General features: G+C 34.0%; 2 protein-coding genes across 2 annotated transcripts; both read left to right on the top strand.

Moving 5' to 3' along the window:
- The first annotated feature begins 591 nt into the window (after nt 1-591).
- LOC132745003 (uncharacterized) lies at nt 592-3,001 on the top strand. The gene has a single exon (XM_060733829.1). The coding sequence runs from the start codon at nt 708-710 to the stop codon at nt 2,880-2,882; it is 2,175 nt and encodes a 724-aa protein (XP_060589812.1). The 5' UTR covers nt 592-707; the 3' UTR covers nt 2,883-3,001.
- Nucleotides 3,002-3,438: 437 nt separating this feature from the next.
- On the top strand, nt 3,439-8,162 carry LOC132745002 (RING finger protein nhl-1-like). Its single transcript, XM_060733828.1, has 5 exons — nt 3,439-3,973; nt 4,777-4,938; nt 5,201-6,465; nt 6,808-6,997; nt 7,339-8,162. The coding sequence occupies exons 1-5, from the start codon at nt 3,824-3,826 to the stop codon at nt 7,738-7,740; spliced, it is 2,169 nt and encodes a 722-aa protein (XP_060589811.1). The 5' UTR covers nt 3,439-3,823; the 3' UTR covers nt 7,741-8,162.
- The last annotated feature ends 6,047 nt before the right edge of the window (nt 8,163-14,209 follow it).

Here is a 14,209-nt window from a genome sequence, read left to right as displayed (position 1 = left end):
CACTTAAAAAATAACAGTTAGTAAACTTGTGAACAATTTTCTTATTTGCTGCTTATCCTGGCATATTTATAAATTCATGAAAAAAACCTGGAAAAAAGTATATCTCATAATGCCGAGACTTTTTATTGCAGGTAATAGTAAACAGATTAAATTTGTGATATCTAATGCACATAAAGTAATGCAATTAAATATCAAAGACTAGAAAAATACATTGCCAAGTACATTATTTTTGTTACCTACACTTTGTCACTTTCATTTCATAAATGAAGAAGACATATGAAAGTTTTGATACCATTATTATAAATAAATATTTTATTTTATATACTGCGGTATGTAGATAATATAAAGTTTGATAAGGGAAATAACTTTTACAAAAACATCAAATGCAATATCAAGGTTACGGCCCTCTACCGCTGATTGAATGCAGGCGATAAAAAGGGACACAACTTTTACAGAAGAATATCAAATAAGGACTTGATTAACTTCCCTTTATCGATTTATTTTTACCTTAAACTTAAAATGAAAGTATCAATTACTACCCGTTCTTAAAGACAAAAGACACCGGTACAAGTATAAACATTTATTTATGTATCTAACTGATTCACGAAGTAAACAAAAATAAGTCTTTATATAAAATCAGCTCTGTGACAAGACATATATACACACGAACTAAAAGTGTTCAGTCGAATTGAAGAAAGAAGAAGTTCATGATGACAGAACATAGACAATATAAGAATATTGTGGAACATTTTAATTGTCCAATTCATTTGGGAAAATTACGTGATCCTAGGATACTTGCATGTGAGCATTCATTTTGTGCCGAATGTTTGAATGGATGTATCGAGACTGCCCAAACTTCAAGGAAAGATGGAATGTTCGAATGTCCGGTCTGTAGGACGAAACATCATGTACCAAAGAGTACAAGCCGTGACTGGGCCCGAGGGTTTCCGATTGACGCGTTCTGTGTCATTCAACTTCATACGCTCTCACAGTATGAACAGTCGGCCGTTTGTGAAAGACACATACAGAAATTTAAGGAATACTTCTGCTTTCATCATAGAGAACTTCTTTGTTCAGACTGTGTTATAGAAGGTCACACGAAAACACCTTGTTCATGCGGAAGTTTACAAGATTCAATTCTTGAAGTTCGTCTACAAATAAAAGAATTAGTCGGAAAACTTCGACTACAAGAAGAGCGGGCGCAGAGGATTATGGACTCAAAAATTGCGTCTTCTCATTCGGAAGACCTTTTGAGAAAAATTTCTGAAGTTGAGAAAACTTTGACTAAATTCTACAAAACAATGAAAGCGAAAATAAAAGAATCAAAACAAAGGGTCGTAGAAAGTACGAAAATCTCGCATTCAGATCGAGATCATCTTGCAACAATCCAATCATTGATTAGTAAAACGAAAACCCACGTGGAAGGTGTGATAAGGCCGTCAAAATCTAAACGAGCAGACGGTGTCAATGAAATTCTCAGTATTTGGACACCCCTGGAACACGAAACTCAGAACTTTGACAAAGCTCTTGATGACATTGAAACTCGTCCATTTTGTGTAAATGTTAAAGCCGATGAAGAATTTATAGATTTCATTTCATTTGACAAGAATCCGCTCATTGTGGCAACAGAATCAAATGTTCATCCGCAAACACCTTCAAAAGATAAATCTTTGCGCAAATTTGATCAACAATCTCTAGTTATAGAGGTGGAGCAAGAATCTCCAAGATCCATTGGTTCACCAGAAGCGACGTCTATTCCAAGTCCAATGATGGTCAGAAGAACTATAACACTAGCATCTCCTGTGAAATCTAACCAGCCGACACTGTATTCCTTAAGCAGACGACCCGTTACTCATGACGAGATTACACCGAGAGCCCAGATGATACGTCATCAATCACCTTCTAGACTGGCACAGAATGCAAGGTCACAAAGTCATTCTAATATCTTCCCAAAAGTTGGAACAGGGGAGCTCATTTCTAAGGACTCCGGAAAGAACTTGAAAGACAATGCAGCTAGATTACAAGACGTTTTGCCTGTATCAAACTTTGAGCTTCCATGTGGCGATATAGTTCTAGTCAATAATAATCTCATAACACTTACTGAAACAGCCATTCAAAAGTTTACGCTTGACTACAGATATATAGAAAGTATCCACATACGTTGCCCATGGAGACTATGCGCTATGCGAGATGATGTCACCATTGCTGTCAACCACAATACTCGTTTCATCTCAATCGTAAGTACGTGTCCAGCACTTACTGTACTGTACCGGATAGAGACAGAAAAACCTTACTCTCAGATTTGCCACATGCGGACACAAATGATTGAGGATCGATTTGGAAGGACAAAATATCATGAACATTTCGCGCTTTCCCATACGACAGATTTGCGCGCGGATTGCATAGATCTACTGAAAGTATCTTACGATAGGAACCCATTTAGTAATTTCACAGCTAAACACGTTACCAAACTTGTACCGATTCGTACAAGAACTTTAATCGGAAGTGATAAACATTCAGTTGTACGCAGCCCAAACGCTCTTGCGGCAACTTCCGATGGCAAGCGTCTAATAGTCGGCGGGGAAGCAGCAGTAGTCTGTGTCAGGAAAACGGGTGAAATCGTCTGGACGCGTCCAGTTGTACGGTTTGTAGCAAGCGTCTGTTGCGACAAAGGGCTAGTATACGTCTGCATAGAAAATGAGCGGAAATTGATGGTCCTGGATGAAGCTGGGAACAATCTATGTGAGAATATTATCCCTCTAGGGTGCGATATTGTTAGACCAAACAGGGTTTCCGTGGAGAAGAAACAGATGATTGTTAGGGAGTTTAGTGAAAGTGACTGGAAAAGCACTGTGCATGTATTCACATTAGTATTTGACTGATTTTAAAGTACACTGCATTGATTTAATACTAGAAATATACATGTGTTCCTTTGAAGTTACATTGTAGTCTGTCACTATATTTATAAACAGAATTATTCAAAGACATTTTACAAAAAAAATGTACGAAAACGTTTTAGCTTTTTTATATGTTCTCGTTTAATGTAGGATTATTTTATTATTTTTTAATATAATTAAAATATCCAACATTTTGCTATGAAGTCTTATTTTCATTACGATACAAATATTTGTCATTTTAATTTGTTTTTGTGGCAACAAACTAATTTCAGTTTCCCTTGACATTGTGCTTTGTATTGTAACAAGTTCATTTACACCCAAATTATAAGACTGTTATGTCGCCGATATTTTAAATACAATAAAATGGCATTCTTTACAATAAAACACTGTAGACAAAAGTAAAATTACTGCCGGTCGTTTTGATCTATTATCTTTGAAACTTGTAAACCGTGAATGAAGACAATAGTGAATTGTAAAAGTATATGTTACAATATCTTTATTTTTTCGATCAACGATAAGTTGTAGTTGCTCGTCACGGGGATTTTGTTAATAAGACAATCAGTGAAAACAAAAGCCATTTAATTTTGAATAGTTTAATGTATTATTCTACAATTAACATAGATAAATACCGAAATAAGGAAATAAATAAACACATAATAAAGTAGATACATTTACTGTTCGTATTCTAAATAAGGATAACCCTCGTATTACAAAGGCAAAGAAGGTCCTTCTTAAATTGAATAATTACACGGTAATTAAAATAGTTCACAATTGTTATTATTGAAAAATAATTATTCAAAAATGTACCCATGGAACGGAACAAAACATAATTATGACGTTAGAAATATTTGTTTACTACATATTTCTACAAATACAGTAGATGTGATGGATATACAGTAGATGTGAAGGATATAGCATAAGGAAACATGTCGAAAACTTCGCGGAGTTTTGAGCAAGTATCACAACATTTTAGGTGTCCGATACATCTAGGAAAGTTGAAGGACCCGAGACGGTTACCATGTGAACATACATTATGTAAGGACTGTTTGAAGGGACTTATTAAATCGGCGTTAAAGGTAAATCAGTAGAATATATCAAAATTTATTTTTTATGAATGAAACAAATTAAGCTGGATTTTTTTCATCTTAGAATGTTGTCCGTTTTAGAATGTTGTCCGTTTCATTGAGTAGTAAAACTTTATAAAATACAAGAAAGATATCAACACAAATAAAATAAAAAATAACAAAAGTCTAAAATGTCCTGAGAATATTTTGTTTTCGTTTTATATCGTATTGCATAGCAACTAAACTACTGTTAAGTTTTCATGCACTGATAAGCTGTGTCCAAGTGTCCATACTTCTTTATATTAGTGTATTGGTCTACAATGGGCACATTTTCTGATAAATGTTTTTTTTTTTTAATATTGATAACAACAATAGAAATGTATTAGATCGATATTTTTATAAAATATTTCCTGAAAACAAAATGTTTTTGGAGTTCTAAGTGCTTTAGTATGGACATAATTTTATATGATAAATAATAACATTTTGTTTCAGAACAGATCATGTTTCTCACAAATACCAACAACATACATATATATTTTTTGGTAGATTGTTGCCACATATGATACTAAATACTATATATCGACATAGATATTACAGATCTTCCTTTATTGACTAATTCTTTTCAAAAATCAATTTAGAAATCATTCCTTACATGTTTGAGTTATTGCCTTCTCTTTTATATCAGCGACGACTATTTTCACAAATACAAGTAGCTAATGTTTATTCTACATTTCCGAAAATCAGACTAAACGAATGAACTTGATCAGTCTCCGGATTATCAAATGATATAACTATGTTTTGTTTTGTTTGACAAGCGAGAAGACAAAAATGGAATGTTTGAGTGTCCAGAGTGCCGTGCAAGTCACCATATTCCGAGTATAGAGACCGAAGATTGGGCAGATTGGTTCCCTGTCGACGCCTTCTGTGTCATACAGTTACAGACCCTAGCCAGGTTCCAGGACTCACAAGTTTGCGAGGTAAACTGATATAATTTATGTAACAAACATCAATAATGGCGTTTAATTGTTTTTAATTCAATTGTTTTTTATAAGTTGAGATTCAAATAATGATTAATTGATATATTAAAATCAACTGACAAATTTTTGTTAATAGCATAAGATAGCCATAGTTTCTTCCGTAATACATTGTCTGAAATATGTAAATATTATTCTAATGATGTGAATCAAAGCTTCAAATTACACGACGTAGAGTACATTTATGTATATTTATTTACTGTAGGTACATGAAGATAAATTTAAGGAATATTATTGCTTTCATCACCGCGACTTATTCTGTCCCGACTGTATCATAGCAAAGCACACAGTAACCCCATGTTGCGCTAGAAGCAACCGTGATGCCACTACTGAAGTCAAAAAACATATAAACGACTTACTAGGTCAGCTCAGATTGCAGGAAGAACACGCTATAAGAATTGGCAACTCCAATGTTGCGGCAGCTCATACCGATGACTTACTGCAGAAGGTATGGGAAGCAGACCATCTGGTAGACAGATTTCACAAACAAATGAAGAAAAAGATACAAGAAACAAGAGTGCAGATCGAGAATGCAACAAAAATAAAACCTGCAGATAAAGATCATTTAAAAACCACTCAAGCCCTTATTTCGCAGACAAAGAAGTTGGTGGATGATAAATTGAAGGCAGTCAATGTTAAAACGCAGGAAGGTCAGCACGATTTGTTACGTCTCTGGAAACCATTACAAGATCAAGTTGACCATTTTCAAACTGTCCTCACTGCAGTCGAAAAGCGGCCATTTTGTGTGAATGTTCAAACGGATGATCAGTTCATAGAGCTGGTGAATTTAAATCTTGATCCAATAGTGGTCGTCAATGAGAGTGCTCAATGGACTCCGCTCAATCCTACAACGGTCCGAAGAGTCCCAAGTGGAAGTTCATTTAATTCTAGACGATTTCATAGTATGAGGGAGAAGGAGAAAAGTGTAAGGCTCAATGATAAGTACAGTGCCCATGTATCTCCACGTTCAAATGATGTAAGCACGAGTTTTCCTAGATCAAGAGCAAGTTACCGCACCGTCTCTGTACACAATCAAGCCATCGAATCGGCAGTGACTCCTCGACAATCAAGCCAATATCCAATTCCTGTGAAACAGAAAATACAAGAGAGAAACCCAACAATTTTACCTAAGTTGACGGCGGGAAGTCTTACTGCTGGCCAAACGTCGAGGGTATTCAACATCAGGTCACTAAGCCTTAAGGGAATCAGTCAACAGTCCATATTTGAGTTTCCATGCGAAGATATCGTCGTATTAGCTAACAATATAATAACTATAACTGAAAGAGCTGTTCAGAAGTTTTCCCTCAGGTATCAGTTCTTGCAGAGTATGGCATTGCGCGCGCCTATAAAGTTGTGTTATACACGTGACGAATCTAACAACATACTCGTGCTAGACAACAGTTGTGGTGTATCGTTGATTTCTACACATCCACGTCTCCAGCTCCTTTACAGAATCGAGACGGATAGAGCGTAAGTCAATATTAAATCAAAGTTGAAATTAATTTATTTGCGGTCCATGTAAAAATGTTTTCATCAAAGGGACATGAAAGAACGCTGAACCTTTTAAATTACCTAACCATTCATTAGAGGCCATGCGAGAGGAGTTGAATTGTTGTAAATCTAACAGTTACATGCACATGTATTAATAATACAATAATATGAAGCATTGTCTTAAGTTACAAGATAGAATGGAAACTTTTTACATATTATTCATTTTTTCTCGAAATTCCTATTATCAAACTTTACAAGTTGGTTATTTACTTGTAACATTTGTTCTGATTGCTCTGCTGAATCTCATACTCGCATTTAAAGGTATACAGGAATGTGTCACATGAGAACAACGATGACGGAGGACCCGTATGGACGCTGCATGTATCATCTACATCTCGCGTTAATGCACGTATGGAACAGAGAGGACTGCATCGACGTCATGGTCGTGACGTATGAGAAGTTACAAGTCACGTATGGTCTCATTGAGGAAATAACGCTAACACCAGCAAAGGTATGGGAGATTATAATAAGTACATGCATTGTTAATATCCGTAACTTTACTTTTGGTCTTTGTTTTCGAAAAGAACTACTGGACAAATGATTGTTTATTTGTTCATTTTTACTGAAACGTTCATAACACGTGTAATCAAATTACTGTGACAGTAAATTTCCATTACTTTCTCAGCATCTCTGCGTTCGAATCTCGCTAAGCGTTATTTATTGAAATAAACACCAAGAGGTTTTATGAGTCAGTATTGGTTGCATCCGGTGACAATGAAATCACCATTTTACTCATATTGACCGTGAATGAATACAAAAATTAAAAATTTAAAAACTAAACATTTTTTTCAGGTAAAGACTATAAGTGGTAGTAACGATGACCCTTTCCTTAGAAACATGACCTCAATCTGCACTGCCCCTGACAATCGAAAACTTCTCATCGGAACGGAAGCTGGTGTAATCTGCATGAGCAGGAACGGTGACATCATATGGACACTGCCCACGCAAAATGTCGTCTGCAGTATTGATAGCAGACGAGGTTTGGTCTACGCGGCGATTGAGAAAGAGAAGCGCGTGTTTATACTGGACCAGCACGGGAATATGATGGTAGAAAATATTTTCCCAGCCGCATCTACGATTATAAAGCCGACAAGAGTGTCTGTTGGTAAAACATCTCTCATTGTCCGTGAGTTTACTGATACAGACACTAATGGGATGAAGAGCATGGTCCATGTCTTCAGTTTATCATTTTAATCAGAAACAAAACATGCAGACGTTTACAAATCATATTAATCTGTTTATTTAATACATTTTATATTGACTTACTCAAACACCATGATACATTGAACTTTTGATATTACAAATTGTAATATGTCAGCTTTTTACTGGACCATCTCCATAAGTTGAGCTAGTAGCCCATCTTACACATTTAAAGTTTGAGAATAGGTTGAGGTCATAATTACTATCCCATATCATATCCATTTAGGTATGTACTTAACCATAACATTTATAAAACTAACGTTCTATTATATTTTGATTTATTATTCCTGTCATGATATAGTGTGTCTTAAGGTAAGGTAAAAAAGTGTTAATCAAAATTATTATATGAGCGAATTTCATTATTCTGATTTATCTATTATAATATCATCACATATGTTGTTTTTCGTTGTTTTCTTTTCTTTCCATTTTGGGCGGTGAGGGGGTAAATCATATGAACAATATGCCATTTGGTGACTTTCTTTCTTTAGTTTATAGAAGAATATTAGCCCGATACGAACATAATTTCAACATACGAGGAGGGGACAATCTAGTTCGATAGTTTCTTCACTTTAAAAATTTATGTATTTTAGCAGGAGTAGTAAACGAATCTTTACCGAATCCTAAAAGGTAAAGATTAATCTGACACAGAAAATAGTCCATAAAATTATAAATGAAACTGGATAAAAAACTAAATATGAGAGTTATTCTAAATTTGAATAGTTACTGTTGTTACTATAAATACAATATTATACATGTACATGTAGTACTATCTGTCACGGACTATAAGAGACCGTGTACGCGACCGGATAACTCACGATACGTTTTTCCGAGGTCCCGGGTTCGAGTCCAAGTCAGTCTACACATTTTTCTTTCCCTGTTACACTATCTTTAACTAATTGAATTTAACCGATTCACCCTCATATCAGCAACATGACCTGTCTGTATATTTGAACTATCAGGTTGTTTCTAAAACTGTTAAGTTATTGTTGATTATCATTTTAGTGTTTGTCATTTTGATGATAAAGAGATGGAAAATAAGCAACACCGATTATTACAACATTTCTATTTTTATAATATGAATCCTCATCGTCGGGATACACGATAAGCACTCCCCTTTTTGCTGTTCACTAAATTATTATGTTTATATGTCGTTTTGTTTTAGTAAATTCAGCAAGTTTGTGACAGTGTATAACAGTTATATACTTATGTCAGTATATACATGTAGTTAAGCATGAACATGAAATATTATGAAACATAAAAAAAAGCGTGCATACAGTTTAATCTGGATCGTTATTTGATTTTGCGATGAGCGAAAAAAACATTTTAAAGCTGCACGCCTTCAGATGAGCCAAAATATTTCAAGAAAATGAAAATTGAGAAAAATGTACTAATATTTCAATAAAGGTAAAAACAATCAAGATCAATGTTAAAGTGTAGTACATGTTATTTGCGATTTAAGACTTATTTTGCAGTATTTTATCACCATATTTCTACTGCGTTACTAACGCAGTAAGGTTTTTTTTTGGTTATTTGCATTGATTGTAAGTGCCAATTACAATATGTAAATAACTTTATTTGTTCACCTCACAATATTTTACTGTCAAATAGAACTACATAATCAAAGTTTTCATGAAATTTAACATGAATCTGGAGGCGTGCTGCTTTAAAATGAAAACCTGTAAGCTTATTCATTTGTATTCAATTTGTGAAATTTATAATAGCGAGCTCGACGAGCTGGCCCGAAGGGCCTGCTCGCAAAGCGAGCTTTACGGTAACGCGAGTACCTGCTAAGTGATGGTTTTGAAAACTTTCGTCCAAAGTACCGAATTGGACACATCGCAACCTTTCGAATTTAAAGATAGCGATAAAAACTGAGGAATTCTGACTGAAAACGGATGTGTAGACTGGTCACCCACGTACGCCTATGGGAACCATAATTGGACAGGGAACCAGAATAACGGAAGCTGTGTATAAAAATGAAAATCCAAGGCGCCATTTTGTTTGAAATCTGATAAATAAAAACAATTTTTTGTCGAATTTTGTGGTGAAAACTATATAGAATGAAAGAAAATGGTCTAACTAAGAAAATGAATCCGAACACCAATATCTTTTATTCAGTCGTTAACGCTGTACAGACGTTTAAAGTATTGTTTACGTGACGTCACAATGTAGCGCCAAACAGCACGTGCAAAACAAACAAATCAAGTACGCTATTTTAATGTCGCAAACGTTTTAAGTTTCACATTTATTTTACTTTAAATAATCTTTATTTCGCTTGAAAAATTATAAAGTGAAATAAAATAAACAAAGTTTTATCAACGTTTTCAAAACTCGTTATTCATTTCACGACAGGGGCGGAGCCATATTTAACACAGTACGTGTGACGTCACACGCACTTGTCACTGCATTTGAAATAAAAATGAGCGATTATTTCATACTATTTCACGTAAAAAGTACATCGAGCTCGCTTTGAGGCTTTGCCTTTTTCATATTATTCACAGGCTTTTTTCATTTTAGAAACATTTTTGTGTAATTAAAAGCTTTGTGCTGGCTTGAATTTGAATTACTTTATTTGTTCAACTGGGTGTATTCTTGTACTTATTATAGCGAGCTCGACGAGCTGGCCCGAAGGGCCTGCTCGCAAAGCGAGCTTTACGGTAACGCGAGTACCTGCTAAGTGATGATTTTGAAAACTTTCGTCAGAAGTACCGAATTGGACACATCGCAACCTTTCGAATTTAAAGATAACGATAAAAACTGAGGAATTCTGACTGAAAACGGATGTCTAGACTGGTCACCCGCGCACGTCTATGGGAACCATAATTGGACAGGGAACCAGAATAACGGAAGCTGTGTATAAAATATCGAATGATAAAATGAAAATCGAAGGCGCCATTTTGTTTGAAATCTGATAAATAAAAACAATTTTTTGTCGAATTTTGTTGTGAAAACTATCTAGAATGAAAGAAAATGGTCTAACTAAGAAAATGAATCCGAACACCAATATCTTTTATTCAGTCGTTAACGCTGTACAGACGTTTAAAGTATTGTTTACGTGACGTCACAATGTAGCGCCAAACAGCACGTGCAAAACAAACAAATCAAGTACGCTATTTTAATGTCGCAAACGTTTTAAGTTTTACATTTATTTCACTTTAAATAATCTTTATTTCGTTTGAAAAAATATAGAGTGAAATAAAATAAACAAAGTTTTATCAACGTTTTCAAAACTCGTTATTCATTTCACGACAGGGGCGGAGCCATATTTAACACAGTACGTGTGACGTCACACGCACTTGTCACGTAAAAAGTACATCGAGCTCGCTTTGAGGCTTTGCCTTTTTCATATTATGAACAGGGTGATCTATAATATCTGATGCTGTTTTGAAGTTGAACAAATAAGTCATTTCTGGTGCAATAATTAAGTGTTATATACCATTTCATAAGTTTATGTCAGAAGTTATGTACGGAAAACGTTGACGTCATTACGTCATAGATGACGTCATCAAATAAAAGATTTTCTTCAAGATGGCGACGTTAATCAGAAAGCTGCAGAAATAGTTAAACTCTATTTTGAGACCAAGTCTCTAGTTACTGTTATTCGCATGATGCAGAAAAAAAATCCTGATGATGACAGACTCACAAAGCTTCAAGTGAAATAGATTTAAGCAGACAGGGTCAGTCGAGGATAGCCGACACAACAAAATTACAAATCTTGTTTAATGAGATTCATTTTTATTTTTTTCTTTCATTATACAAAATGACTTTAATGTTAAATTAATTTTTAAAATCTCTAGTTTAAATATGTGTTTAAATAAAATGATGTGTGATTGATGTAAAACATACAAGACACTAAAATGTTATCAGATATTTTGGATCACCCTGTACTGTATACATAAAAGTTGCACTAGTTAAGAAAGATAACCTCAACCCTCAATCGCGCTATATTTCATAATCTTTCTTTGACATTTGATGTATTTTTGAAAAATTTACTGTCTTATAAAGTAGAAATATTGAAAGAAAAAGCTTGTTCCTATTGATTTGTAAGTTTCTAACGTTGTTTTTTCTCAGAACATATTTTTAAATATATTGACTTTAAATTTGGTATATGCATACATTTTATTACGGCCCATTTATCGTCACGGTGTATCGAAAATGTATCGTAACAGTTTATCGCATCAATGTATCGTAAAAGTACACCGTAACAATGTACAGTATCGTAAAACATTGATCGTAATAGTAATTTTGATGTATACGGAAACTTTTCATATATCTCTTTTTTTTTCAAAATAAATATATTTAAAATCGAATTACATTGAAATAGAAAATGTGACTTCGTCTCAATGTATCTAAGCGGTGGCCTAGTGGTTAAGGCGTAAACCTAGGGATCATGGATTCGGGCCCTGATCGGGTCAGGACCATGTTTCTTTATATGACACCGGTACTGGTTGGTTCCAGGGCTCGAAAATAATTTATATAAGTTGCGAAAACTCGTTTTGCAATCTACCTTAGATAAATATGTTTAAACAAGCTGAATTCGTAAATGTCTCAATCCCTTTAGTTCATACACAGGTCAGCAATGATTTTATGCACTTTTGACCAGGGCATAAGAAAAAGCTTTAACTGCATAGTTAAGTACATTTTGTTGTGGTGATTTTACAAATACCCCCTGATCAATAATTCTATTTATTGAATTCACGATGACCTTGCTTGTCTAGTTGTAGTTTTGAAATACATGTATGAATCAATACAATTGTGTACTACAACAGAAAAATTCCCCTATACCTAGTGTAGGCAGAATAATTATGACGTTTTTTTTAATTAAATAGATATAATTAAGGTATAAGAATTACAAAATTAAGGTATAAGAATTACAAATATATGACAAACTTATTAAGTGAATGTAAAATATGGACTGTTATAATACACAAAAAAAACGTAATCGATAAACAAAATATATTTTCTCTGATTTTTTTACTCGGCATTACTTCATGGAAATCCTGCCATCGTATCTACTATAGAAATACGCATTATATTTATAGATTATAGTAAAAAAATCCTACGTTAATTTTACCCAGTAAAATTTTTTTTAAACAACCACATCAGTTTTTTTGTTATTGTCTGGCGATACTATATATATAAAGTTTTTTTTCTATTTTCTTTTTCATAATCTTTTTTACTGTCCCCTTGAAAAAAAAACTTATTTCTAAGTTAAATCCACATACTGTTTGAAACTTATATTGATTACATGTCATGTTGTTACTTTTGTAAACTGACTGGAAAATAAAAGTGATTATTGTTGTTGACAATTGAGCCGCGTCATGACAAAACCAACATAATAGGTTTGCGACCAGCATGGATCCAGACCAGCCTGCGCATTCGCGCAGTCTGATCAGGATCCATGCTGTTCGCTTTCAGTTTCTCTGCTTGTTATAGGGTTGATAACCGAACAGCATGGATCCTGATCAGACTGCGCGGATGCGCAGGCTGGTCTGGATCAATGCTGATCACAAACGCATTACTTTGGTTTTGTCATGACACGGCTCAATTTATTCTTATCTGTCTTATTAACCTCACAGCCATGGTTGATGAGCTTAAATTATCTATTTTATAGAGGAATATATATGGTACATGTATACATTTATGCGGTAAACTATGTTTTTACTATATAAAGACAATTTGCTTAACGTATATGCGTCCTGAATATAACGTATTTTGTACATGTACCCAGTGGCTGACAGTTCTTGCTTTATTCCGAACTTGATAATTTATATAATGATTTATGTACACTATATTTGTTTATATGTAAATGACGAGAAACTATGTAATTTAAGTCAATAAAATGTTTTTCTTCTTCTTTCCAAAAAAAAATGAATTGAAAATTAGCTGCTTCAAGAGAGACCCCATCCCATCACCACCCATCATACCTTGCAAGCCAGGTGCAATTTAAGACGCATTGTGCTTCAGGTAAGACTTTTTTACTTCTTTAGAAACGGCAAGTTTGAGTTTGATCATTTCAGAGTCATTCAGATGCTTTTTGCCTAAAGAAAGTAGCGTTGAATGTAAAATCATTTGTCATTAAAGTAACAAAATATAACCAAAGTAGTATTTTGACTTACATACAAAATACCTTTAAATCACTAAAACTACTAATTACCTAAAGAAAAAAAGATTGTTACGATTCTTCGAAAATGAGTAACTTCTTGGAAACTATAAAGTACACTAAACATAAAAAAGCTTTTGAGGATCGGAATAAAGTATTTCTGGAGCAGTACTGACCTTTAATGAAGAAACAAAAACTGGTTGGGTTTTTTTTAGAATTTTTTTAAAAAAAAAACAAAAATCTTTTTACAGATGGGGTAATTTCTTCGGGAAAAAAAAACATTTAATTTTCCAAAAAGGGTTTTTTTTTGGGAAAAAATAAAAAATTTTTTGAAGCTAATTTTTCCCCCTTTTTAATAGC

The sequence above is a fragment of the Ruditapes philippinarum genome, unplaced genomic scaffold (assembly GCF_026571515.1).
Source record: "Ruditapes philippinarum isolate M1 unplaced genomic scaffold, ASM2657151v2 ctg2973_1_1_1_1, whole genome shotgun sequence".
Taxonomy (NCBI): domain Eukaryota; kingdom Metazoa; phylum Mollusca; class Bivalvia; order Venerida; family Veneridae; genus Ruditapes; species Ruditapes philippinarum.
Note: the sequence above shows the minus strand (reverse complement) of the source record. Positions and strands in the feature narration are given on the sequence as shown.